Below are 13,203 nucleotides of genomic sequence, written 5' to 3'. Positions count from 1 at the left end.
GGCATGGTAATTGGATCTGGCATAATGGACATACGGAAATAGCTCTGCCGTTCATCATTAAGGGTTTTAATTGCGCCATTTTAGAACTCGTTCCCCTCGTGAAAAATAAGTCATACACAGGCCCCCCCTATTGAATGACCCCCTATTCAGGGCTATTGTGGTGTTAAACAGTGTGTGTTGTGCTCATCTTTCTAGGTCTATGGACGTCCTCATAAGTCTGAACCATGGAAAGTCCTTCATCCTTAGTGCCTTCACCATCTACGCCACCACATGTGTGAGTTTCGCACTGTCCAATATCTGTTAATAAAAGGGTTAAGTAATACAGTCTATGTTCATCTACAACTTGTGCTTAGGTAGAATAGCCATACTTTATAAACTGAGCCACACGGGACCTATGTCCTATGTGCATTCCTCTGGCTGGTCTTATCTGTCTATTGAATGACCTCTGGCTGGTCTTATCTGTCTATTGAATGACCTCTGGCTGGTCTTATCTGTCTATTGAATGACCTCTGGCTGGTCTTATCTGTCTATTGAATGACCTCTGGCTGGTCTTATCTGTCTATTGAATGACCTCTGGCTGGTCTTATCTGTCGTTTGAATGACGTATGACCTCTGACTGGTCTAACGTGTATTTTTCTCTCCCTGTGTCAGTCGGACGGCTTCGCGGTAGCCATAGTGTTCCTGTTGCTGTTGTTACTTGCAGCGTTAGCAGCAGCGTGGTGGTTCTGGCCTCTCTGCTGCACTGTGGTGAGTCTAACAACGCAGTCTATAACATAATAACATAAAACACTGACACATTTATAACATACAGAAATGTTCCTGCCCTGGGGTTCATTTCCACATTTATAACATACAGAAATGTTCCTGCCCTGGGGTTCATTTCTACATTTATAACATACAGACATTTTTATTTATTTATATTTAACTAGGCAAGTCAGTTAAGAACAAATTCTTATTTTCAATGACGGCCTAGGAACGGTGGGTTAACTGCCTTGTTCAGGGGGGCAGAACGACAGATTTGTACCTTGTCAGCTCGGGGGATACGATCTTGCAACCTTTCGGTTACTAGTCCAATCCTCTAACCACTACCTAGTGTCTTTGTGTATTGTGTAAAATACTCCTCAATGTGTCCTTCCTGTGTCAGCAAGCTGCAGACTATACTGTAAGCAACTTAAACAATCACTGTAAACACTAATGTCCCTCTTAACTACAAGTCTCTGTTTCAACAGTTCATCCTATCAATGAGGATGACCTGTATAAATAAAGTTTACACATGACAGCGTAAACACAGAACCTGTCTGGCTCTGGATATGATCTGTTGTAAGTAAAGATATACCAACCCAGTCAAACCCTTAGCCAAAAGCCATTATTATAGCCATGCCCCAGCATCAGCCCTCCCTCCCCCGTGGGATGATGCCAGGTAAACTCAACCGTCACGGCCAAGCCAGTCATGAATGGAACATGCTCCGTGGTCTCCACGTTGTTCAAGAGCTCAGCTGAGGTGAGGTGGTTGGCGTTGGCAGGCAGCCAGCTCCACTGTTAAACTCTTCTTCACCCCACGTTTTACCTCATTACTGCCTGCAAAGAGCTGCACAGCACCACAGAGGAAGAGGCTCGAACAGGAAGTAGTAACCATAGCGATAGAGATATGTGTTCTATTTAACTCTGAGATCTTTACCACATCCTGTATCTGGAAACAGTAGAGCCTGTTTAGTGTGCTGTGGCTTTCTTCTCCCAGGAAGCACTTCTCTTCTTGTTTAGTTTTTTTGGCGCAGATTCTTCTATTCCCCTACTCGTGTTTCGTGTTATGATGGTTTGTTCGGTTGATATTAACTATCTGTTTCAAAGCCTTTGTTCACACCAAACCTTTTTTTCCCCCTCCTTTGTGAGGAGTTTCAATATGTTTTAATGGAAGCTCATGGATTCTCAGTGCTTTGTCATCAGCATATCAATCCACCCCCCCCCTCGCAACCCATTCCACATCTTCCTGTCTCCATTTAGAAAAGCTGTTTCCAGATGATGTTTTCAGGATATACATAATGCCTACAGATGGTATGTCCTTAGACCCCCTCTGTCCCCCTCTTCTATATGGGAACCCTGACAAACGGATATATACCGTCACCAATACCGTCACCAATACCATCACCAAACCGTCACCAATACCATCACCAATCACCAATAATACCATCACCAATCACCATCACCAAACCGTCACCAATACCATCACCAATCACCAATACCATCACCCATCACCATCACCAAACCGTCACCAATACCATCACCAACACAATCACCAATACAATCAACATCACCAATACCATCACCAATACCATCACCAATCACCAATACCAATCACCAACACCATAACCAACACCATTACCATCACCAATCACCAACACCATCACCACCACCAAAACCATCACAATTCATCAATCACCATTACCAACACCATGACCATCACCAATACCTTCACCACTTCCAAAACCATCACAATTTACCAATCACCAATACCATCACCATGACCAAAACCATCACCAAAACCATCACCACCATGACCATCACTACCACCATCACTACCACCATCACCAATACCATCACCAAACACCAACACCCATCACCAAAACCATCACCAATCACCATTACCAATACCAACACCATGACCAACACCAATGCCATGACCATCACCAACACCATGACCATCACCAACCCATGACCAACACCATGACCATCACCAACACCATGACCAACACCAACACCATGCCAACACCATTACCAACACGACCACCACCATCAGAATAACCAAAACCACAACTAACACCAACACCATCAGTATCACCAACACCACAACTAACACCAACACCATCAGAATCACCAACACCACTACTAACACCAACACCATCAGAATCACCACCACTAACACCAACACCATCAGAATCACCACCACCAACACCAACAGAATCACCAACACCAACAGAATCACCACCACTAACACCAACACCATCAGAAACACCAACACCAACAGAATCACCACCACTAACACCAACACCATCAGAAACACCAACACCATCAGAATCACCAACACCAACAGAATCACCACCACTAACACCAACACCATCAGAAACACCAACACCATCAGAATCACCAACACCAACAGTATCACCACCACTAACACCAACACCATCAGAAACACCAACACCATCAGAATCACCAACAGTATCACCAGCAGCATCAGTATCACCAACACCATCAGAATCACTAACACCACCACCAACACCATCAGAATCACTAACACCACCACCAACACCATCAGAATCACCAACACCATCACCAACACCATCAGAATCACCAACACCATCAGAATCACCAACACCACCACTAACACCAACACCATCAGAAACACCAACACCATCAGAATCACCAACACCAACAGAATCACCACCACTAACACCAACACCAACAGAATCACCACCACTAACACCAACACCATCAGAATCACCACCACCATCAGAATCACCACCACCATCACTAACACCAACACCATCACTACCACCACCACCACCACCATCACTAACACCATTACTAACACCACCACCATCAGTATCACCACCACCATCACCAACAGTATCACCAGCAGCAGCCTCCAAATAATAAATAATACTGCCAATAATAATGTGATAATTATATGCGTCACCTGTCTTCGTCCAGGATGAGATGGAAGCATATTCTGGAAAACCAACAAAGACATTGCAATGTAAAGCCCCTGCAGCATGTCTGGCTGGGGATGTGTTTGTCTTGGTGTTGGAGCTGCGGCTGCTCTCCATCAGGGACCTGGGGAGAGGAAGAGAGAGAGGAGGAGGGGGAGAGGGAGAGGAGGAGGGGGAGAAGGAGAGGAGGAGGAGGAGGAGGGAGAGGAGGAGGGGAGGGGGAGAGGAGGAGGGGAGAGAGAGGAGAGAGGGAGAGGAAGAGGAGAGAGGGGGAGAGAGAGAGGGAGAGGAGGAAGGGGAAGAGGAGAGGAGTGGGAAGAGGGAGAGAGGGAGAGGAGGAAGGGGTAGAGGAGGGGGGAGAGGGAGAGGAGGAAGGGGTAGAGGAAGGGGAGGGGAGAGGAGGAGAGGGGTAGAGGAGGAGGGGGAAGAGGAAGAGGAGAGGGGTAGAGGAGGAAGGGGAAGAGGAAGAGGAGAGAAGAGGAAGAGGAGAAGAGTAGAGGGAGAGGAGAAGAGGAGGAGGGATAGGGGAGGAGAGGGTGAAAGGAGGAGAGGGCATTTGTGTGGGTTGTTAATATCTCAACCCCCAGTCTGTCAGGTTTCAGCTGGTTTCAGAGTTACAGCAGGATGAGGCGGTGAGGATAGGTTGGGATGAGGACAGGATCACACACATGCACACCATCTCCTTCCCACATGGAACCTTGCCGGGCACGAGGTCATGTAAACTGTGGTGCTGGTGGTGAATTAAGCCTTTATCTAGGTTTATAGGAAATAAGCACACAGAACTACACTCCTCCCCTCTACCCTGATATGAACTACACTCCTCTCTCCTAACCAGATATGAACTACACTCCTCTCTCCTAACCAGATATGAACTACACTCCTCCCTTCTACCCTGATATGAACTACACTCCTCTCTCCTAACCAGATATGAACTACACTCCTCCCTTCTACCCTGATATGAACTACACTCCTCTCTCCTAGCCAGATATGAACTACACTCCTCTCTCCTAACCAGATATGAACTACACCCCTCCCTTCTACCCTGATATGAACTACACCCCTCCCTCCTAGCCAGATATGAACTATACTCCTCCCTTCTACCCTGATATGAACTACACTCCTCTCTCCTAACCAGATATGAACTACACTCCTCCCCTCTACCCTGATATGAACTACACTCCTCTCTCCTAACCAGATATGAACTACACCCCTCCCTTCTACCCTGATATGAACTACACTCCTCTCTCCTAACCAGATATGAACTACACTCCTCTCTCCTAACCAGATATGAACTACACTCCTCTCTCCTAACCAGATATGAACTACACTCCTCTCTCCTAACCAGATATGAACTACACTCCTCTCTCCTAACCAGATATGAACTACACTCCTCCCTTCTACCCTGATATGAACTACACTCCTCTCTCCTAACCAGATATGAACTACACTCCTCCCTTCTACCCTGATATGAACTACACTCCTTCCTTCTACCCTGATATGAACTACACTCCCCCCTTCTACCCTGATATGAACTACACTCCTCCCCTCTACCCTGATATGAACTACACTCCTCTCTCCTAACCAGATATGAACTACACTCCTCTCTCCTAACCAGATATGAACTACACTCCTCTCTCCTAACCAGATATGAACTACACTCCTCCCCTCTACCCTGATATGAACTACCCTTCTACCCTGATATGAACTACACCCCTCCCCTCTACCCTGATATGAACTACACCCCTCCCTTCTACCCTGATATGAACTACACTCCTCCCCTCTACCCTGATATGAACTACACTCCTCCCCTCTACCCTGATATGAACTACACTCCTCTCTCCTAACCTGATATGAACTACACTCCTCTCTCCTAACCAGATATGAACTACACTCCTCCCTCCTAACCAGATATGAACGACACTCCTCTCTCCTAACCAGATATGAACTACACTCCTCTCTCCTAACCAGATATGAACTACACTCCTCCCTTCTACCCTGATATGAACTACACCCCTCCCTCCTAGCCAGATATGAACTACACCCCTCCCTTCTACCCTGATATGAACTACACCCCTCTCTCCTACCAGATATGAACTACACCCCTCCCTCCTACCCTGATTGAGCTACACCCCTCCCCCTACCAGATATGAACTACGCCCCTCTATCCTACACTGATATGAACTACACCCCTCCCTTCTACCCTGATTGAACTACACCCCTCCCTCCTACCCTGATATGAACTACACTCCTCCCTTCTACCTGATTGAAATACATCCCTCCCTCCTACCAGATATGAACTACACCCCTCTATCCTACACTGATATGAACTACACTCCTCCCTCCTACCCTGATTGAACTGCACCCCTCCCTCCTACCCTGATTGAACTACCCCCCCCCCTACCAGAACCCTCCCCCTGATATGAACTACCCCCTCCCTCCCCTGATATGAACTACCCCCCTCCCCTGATATGAACTACCCCCCTCCCCTGATATGAACTACCCCCCCTCCCCTGATATGAACTACCCCCTCCCCTGATATGAACTACCCCCCTCCTCCCTGATATGAACTACCCCCCTCCCCTGATATGAACTACCCCCTCCCCTGATATGAACTACCCCCTTCCCTGATATGAACTACCCCCCTCCCCTGATATGAACTACCCCCTCCCCTGATATGAACTACCCCCTCCCCTGATATGAACTACCCCCTCCCCTGATATGAACTACCCCCTCCCCTCTTATGAACTACCCCCCTACCCTGATATGAACTACCCCCCTCCTCTGATATGAACTACCCCTCCCTGATAATGAATGACCCCCTCCCCTGATATGAACTACCCCCTCCCCCCTGATATGAACTACCCCCTACCCTGATATGAACTACCCCCTACCCTGATATGAACTACCCCCCCCCTGATATGAACTACCCCCTCCCCTGATATGAACTACCCCCCTCCTCTGATATGAACTACCCCCTCCCCTGATAATGAACGACCCCCTCCCCTGATATGAACTACCCCCACTCCTCTGATATGAACTACCCCCCCCCCCCACGCAGCAGAATATAGCTTTCTGTCTTCTATTACATTGACGACGAGTGAGAGAACATGCCGACGTTGTCACTCAGGAACAGAGGTCTACTGGGCAAGAGGGTTGAGTAGTTTCTCTCCTGCTATGCCCTCGACCTGTCTCTCACCTCTTGTTATTATGCGCTATCCAATCATTCCTTGTCAGATCGTGCTAAACTTTAATGTGTACAGTCGATCCTAAATGGAATCACATGATGTGATTGGCCCTGTCCGGGGGTGTCCTCGGATGGGTCCACAGTGTCTCCTGACCCCTCCTGTCTCAGCCTCCAGTATTTATGCTGCAGTAGTTTATGTGTCAGGGGGCTAGGGTCAGTTTGTTATATCTGGAGTACTTTTCCTGTCCTATTCGGTGTCCTGTGTGAATCTAAGTGTGCGTTCTCTAATTCTCTCCTTCTCTCTCTCGGAGGACCTGAGCCCTAGGACCATGCCCCAGGATTACCTGACATGATGACTCCTCGCTGTCCCCAGTCCACCTGGCCGTGCTGCTGCTCCAGTTTCAACTGTTCTGCCTTATTATTCGAACATGCTGATCATTTATGAACATTTGAACATCTTGGCCATGTTCTGTTATAATCTCCACCTGGCACAGCCAGAAGAGGACTGGCCACCCCACATAGCCTGGTTCCTCTCTAGGTTTCTTCCTAGGTTTTGGCCTTTCTAGGGAGTTTTTCCTAGCCACCGTGCTTCTACACCTGCATTGCTTGCTGTTTGGGGTTTTAGGCTGGGTTTCTGTACAGCACTTTGAGATATCAGCCGATGTACGAAGGGCTATATAAATAAATTTGATTTGATTTGATTTAATCGCTGGCTATGTGAACATCCCTTAAAATCATTACCTTCAGCATTTCTCTCAAACAGGTTTAATTTGTCCGTAATGAAGTGCATCATTTATAATTTGCAAATATGCTACCTGCTACTGGATATGCCAGGCTAAACTGATGAAACAGCTTGACTCAACGTGGAGGGTTCCAACAGCTTGACTCAACATGGAGGGTTTAAACATCTTGACTCAACATGGAGGGTTTTAACAGCTTGACTCAACATGGAGGGTTTTAACAGCTTGACTCAACGTGGAGGGTTTTAAACAGCTTGACTCAACGTGGAGGGTTTTAACAGCTTGACTCAGCGTGGAGGGTTTTAACAGCTTGACTCAGCATGGAGGGTTTTAACATCTTGACTCAACATGGAGGGTTTTAACATCTTGACTCAACGTGGAGGGTTTTAAACAGCTTGACTCAACGTGGAGGGTTCCAACAGCTTGACTCAACGTGGAGGGTTTTAACATCTTGACTCAGCATGGAGGGTTTTAACATCTTGACTCAGCATGGAGGGTTTTAACATCTTGACTCAGCATGGAGGGTTTTAACATCTTGACTCAGCATGGAGGGTTTTAACATCTTGACTCAACGTGGAGGGTTTTAAACAGCTTGACTCAACGTGGAGGGTTCCAACAGCTTGACTCAACGTGGAGGGTTTTAACATCTTGACTCAGCATGGAGGGTTTTAACATCTTGACTCAGCATGGAGGGTTTTAACATCTTGACTCAGCATGGAGGGTTTTAACATCTTGACTCAGCGTGGAGGGTTTTAACATCTTGACTCAACGTGGAGGGTTTTAACAGCTTGACTCAACATAGAGGGTTTTAACATCTTGACTCATTATGGAGGGTTCCAACAGCTTGACTCAACATGGAGGGTTTCAACGGCTTGAGTCAACATGGAGGGTTCCAACAGCTTGACTCAACGTGGAGGGTTTAAACAGCTTGACTCAATGTGGAAGGTTCCAACAACTTGACTCAACATGGAGGGTTCCAACAGCTTGACTCAACATGGAGGGTTTTAAACAGCTTGACTCAACATGGAGGGTTCCAACAGCTTGACTCAACATAATGGGTTTTAAACAGCTTGACTCAACATGGAGGGTTTAAACAGTTTTATTCAACATGGAGGGTTTTAACATCTTGACTCATCATGGAGGGTTCCAACAGCTTGACTCAACATGGAGGGTTCCAACAGCTTGACTCAACATGGAGGGTTCCAACAGCTTGACTCAACATGGAGGGTTCCAACAGCTTGACTCAACGTAATGGGTTTTAAACAGCTTGACTCAACATGGAGGGTTCCAACAGCTTGACTCAACGTGGAGGGTTCCAACAGCTTGACTCAACATGGAGGGTTCCAACAGCTTGACTCAACATGGAGGGTTCCAACAGCTTGACTCAACATGGAGGGTTCCAACAGCTTGACTCAACATGGAGGGTTCCAACAGCTTGACTCAACATGGAGGGTTCCATCAGCTTGACTCAACATGGAGGGTTTAAACAGTTTTATTCAATGTGGAGGGTTTAAAATGGGGGCAAAATTAATGGGGTTAACATGAGCAATTCCAATTGGACAATTAACAGAGAGGGCTATATGGTTATGATGCCCTGAGTGGCTGTGATTGGTCAAGGGAACCTGGTGTTTGTGTTGCAGCTTTGGGCCTGATCAGGCTAAATGTCAGACGTTTAAGTATTTAGTACTTTATTGGTATCTATTAGGATCCCCATCCACTACACACACACACACACACACACACACACACACACACACACACACACACACACACACACAGATGGTTAAGTAACCAGAGACATAGCTAGTTTATGAATTACTGTGCGAGCACCGCATGCTTCCGCAGCGCTTGCTGTGAGCCTCCCCTCCCTGGTCACATCTGTTTGTCTGGTAGTTAAAGAACTACCAGACACGTCCTGTAACAGCAGATACACTCTCATTTGTATAATGCTTTTATTCATCCCACAATATGTCCTGGAAAATCTGCTGCATAATTACTTAATAAAAGGAGCTAATCCGCGAACGTACGGTCTGCCTAAAATGCCGTTAATCAGTGTACAGTGTAGAGTAGACAGACAGACAGACAGGAAGATAGACCGACTCACGGACATGACTGGATTTGAGTCAAAGAGCATTTAATTAACCCTAATTGATTATTTTGTCATTAATATAATGACAACAGTACATTAGCTGCATTAACAGGAGAGGTGTGGTATAACTGTACCGGAGTAGTCATACCACAACCACTGTCACAGACAGGACAGGCCTGCTAGTCAGTCAGTAGCCACAACTACTGTCACAGACAGGACAGGCCTGCTAGTCAGTCAGTAGCGACAACCACTGTCACAGACAGGACAGGCCTGCTATTCAGTCAGTAGTCACAATCACTGTCACAGACAGGACAGGCCTGCTAGTCAGTCAGTAGTCACAATCACTGTCACAGACAGGACAGGCCTGCTAGTCAGTCAGTAGTCACAATCACAATCACTGTCACAGACAGGACAGGCCTGCTAGTCACATAACTCTGGGATGGGAGGTGTGTGTGTGCATGTGTCTGAGTGTGTGTGTTTGTGTGTGTGTGTATTTGTGTGCGGTGTGTGTGTGTGCGCGGTGTGTGTGTGTCTGTGTGTGTGTGTGTCTGTGTGCGGTGTGTTTGTGCGGTGTGTGTGTGACAGCGCTGTGTGTGTGTCTGTGTGCGTTGTGTGTGTCTGTGTGCGGTGTGTGTGTGTCTGTATGCGCTGTGTGTGAGTCTGTGTGCGGTGTGTGTCTGTGCGGTGTGTGTGTGTTTTGTGACCAGGCGCTCATGTTCATTTTTTAAATTTTTATATATATTTTTTTTATATAGCCCTTCGTACATCAGCTGATATCTCAAAGTGCTGTATAGAAACGCAGCCTAAAACCCCAAACAGCAAGCAATGCAGGTGTAGAAGCACGGTGGCTAGGAAAAACTCCCTAGAAAGGCCAAAACCTAGGAAGAAACCTAGAGAGGAACCAGGCTATGTGGGGTGGCCAGTCCTCTTCTGGCTGTGCCGGGTGGAGATTATAACAGAACATGGCCAAGATGTTCAAATGTTCATAAATGACCAGCATGGTCATATAATAATAAGGCAGAACAGTTGAAACTGGAGCAGCAGCACGGTCAGATGGACTGGGGACAGCAAGGAGTCATCATGTCAGGTAGTCCTGGGGCATGGTCCTAGGGCTCAGGTCCTCCGAGAGAGAGAAAAAAAGAGAGAAGGCCTTAGAGAGAGCATATGTGGGGTGGCCAGTCCTCTTCTGGATGTGCCGGGTGGAGATTTTAACAGAACATGGCCAAGATGTTCAAATGTTCATAAATGACCAGCATGGTTGAATAATAATAAGGCAGAACAGTTGAAACTGGAGCAGCAGCACGGCCAGGTGTCAACTGGACTGGGGACAGCAAGGAGTCATCATGTCAGGTAGTCCTGGGGCATGGTCCTAGGGCTCAGGTCCTCCGAGAGAGAGAAAGAAAGAGAGAGGAGAGGCCTGCTATTAGAGAACGCACACTTAGATTCACAAAGGACACCGAATAGGACAGGAGAAGTACTCCAGATATAACAAACTGACCCTAGCCCCCCGACACATAAACTACTGCAGCATAAATACTGGAGGCTGAGACAGGAGGGGTCAGGAGGGGTCAGTTCATGTCAGTCTTCCTGTCAGTGTTGTCTGGATCCGAGCCCAATCTTCTCCTCTCTCCTCTCCTCTCCTCTCTGTCTCCTCTCCTCTCCTCTCCTCTCCTCTCCTCTCCTCTCCTCTCCTCTCCTCCTCTCCTCTCCTCTCCTCTCTCTCCTCTCCTCTCCTCTCCTCTCCTCTCACTTTGTCCTCTACTCTCATTTCCTCTCCTCTCTCTTCCCCTCTCTCTCCTCACCTCTCCTCTCACTTTGTCCTCTACTCTCATTTCCTCTCCTATCCTCTCCTCTCTCTTCCCCTCTCCTCTCCTCTCCTCTCCTCCTCTCCTCACCTTTTCTCTCCTCTCACTTTGTCCTCTACTCTCATTTCCTCTTCTTCCTCTCTTCTTCTTTCCCCTCTTCTTCCTCTCTTCTTCTTTCCCCTCTCCTCTCCTCTCCTCTCCTCAGGCCTCTCCTCTCCTCTCCTCTCCTCTCCTCTCAGGACTCCTGCTCTCCTCTCCTCTCCTCTCCTCTCCTCTCCTCTCCTCTCCTCTCCATTCCTCTCCTGTCCCCTCCTCTCCCTTCCTCTTCTCATTTCTCTTTCCTCACTTCTCTGTCCTCTTTCTCCTCCCCTCTCCTCTCTCTTTCCCCTCCTCTCTCCTCTTCTATCCTCTCTCTTCCTTCTTCCTCTCCTCTCCTCTCCTCTCCTCTCCTCTCCTCTCCTCTCCTCTCCTCTCCTCTCCTCTCCTCTCCTCTCCTCTCCTCTCCTCTCCTCTCCTCTCGTCTCGTCTCGTCCCTTTCCTTTCCTTACCTCTCCTCTCCTCTCTTCTATCTTCTCCTCTCTCTTCCCTCCTCTCCTCATTGGTCCTCTCAATTTCTCTCCTCTCCTCTCTTTTCCTTTCCTCTCCTCTTTGTCTCTCTTATCTCCAACCTCTCCTCTCTCTTCCTACCTCTTCTCCTCTCCTCTCCTCTCTTCTCCTATCCTCTCCTCTCTCCTCTCCTCTTCTATCCTCTCCTATGCTCTTCTCCTTTTTTCTCTCCTCTTCTCTCTCCTCTCCTCTCCTCTCCTCTCCTCTCCTCTCCTCTCCTCTCCTCTCCTCTCCTCTCCTCTCCTCTCCTCTCCTCTCCTCTCCTCTCATTCCTCTCCTGTCCCCTCCTCTCCCTTCCTCTTCTCATTTCTCTTTCCTCACTTCTCTGTCCTCTTTCTCCTCCCCTCTCCTCTCTCTTTCCCCTCCTCTCTCCTCTTCTATCCTCTCTCTTCCTTCTTCCTCTCCTCTCCTCTCCTCTCCTCTCCTCTCTTCTCCTCTCCCACTCTCCTCTCCTCTCCTCTCCTCTCCTCTCCTCTCCTCTCCTTCCTCTCCTCTCCTCTCCTCTCGTCCCTTTCCTTTCCTTTACCTCTCCTCTCCTCTCTTCTATCTTCTCCTCTCTCTTCCCTCCTCTCCTCATTGGTCCTCTCCATTTCTCTCCTCTCCTCTCTTTTCCTTTCCTCTCCTCTTTGTCTCTCTTATCTCCAACCTCTCCTCTCTCTTCCTAAATAACTTCTCCTCTCCTCTCCTCTCTTCTCCTATCCTCTCCTCTCTCCTCTCCTCTTCTATCCTCTCCTATGCTCTTCTCCTTTTTTCTCTCCTCTTCTCTCTCCTCTGTCACCTCTCCTCTCCTCTCCTCTCCTCTCTCTGGGATGGGAGGTCTCCTCTCCTGTGTCTCCTCTGTCTCCTCTCCTCTCCTCTCCTCTCTTCTCTCCTCTCACTTTGTCCTCTACTCTCATTTCCTCTCCTCTCTCTTCCCTCTCCTCTCCTCACCTCTCCTCTCACTTTGTCCTCTACTCTCATTTCCTCTCCTATCCTCTCCTCTCTCTTCCCCTCTGTCTCCTCTCCTCACCTCTTCTCTCCTCTCACTTTGTCCTCTACTCTCATTTCCTCATTTCCTTATAACAGAACATGGCCA

At 47.9% G+C, this 13,203-nt stretch overlaps 1 protein-coding gene across 1 annotated transcript in view; it reads left to right on the top strand.

Moving 5' to 3' along the window:
* Positions 1 to 13,203, top strand: part of LOC112237590 (anthrax toxin receptor 2) — a 144,951-nt gene that overhangs the window by 52,166 nt on the left and 79,582 nt on the right. The window contains exons 10-11 of the mRNA XM_042331262.1: positions 196 to 274; positions 652 to 747. Of these exons, the coding sequence (XP_042187196.1) occupies positions 196 to 274; positions 652 to 747 (175 nt within the window). The remainder of the gene's footprint in view (positions 1 to 195; positions 275 to 651; positions 748 to 13,203) is intronic.

The sequence above is a fragment of the Oncorhynchus tshawytscha genome, linkage group LG12 (assembly GCF_018296145.1).
Source record: "Oncorhynchus tshawytscha isolate Ot180627B linkage group LG12, Otsh_v2.0, whole genome shotgun sequence".
In the NCBI taxonomy this organism is placed as follows: domain Eukaryota; kingdom Metazoa; phylum Chordata; class Actinopteri; order Salmoniformes; family Salmonidae; genus Oncorhynchus; species Oncorhynchus tshawytscha.
This window is presented reverse-complemented; position numbering and strand designations above follow the sequence as displayed.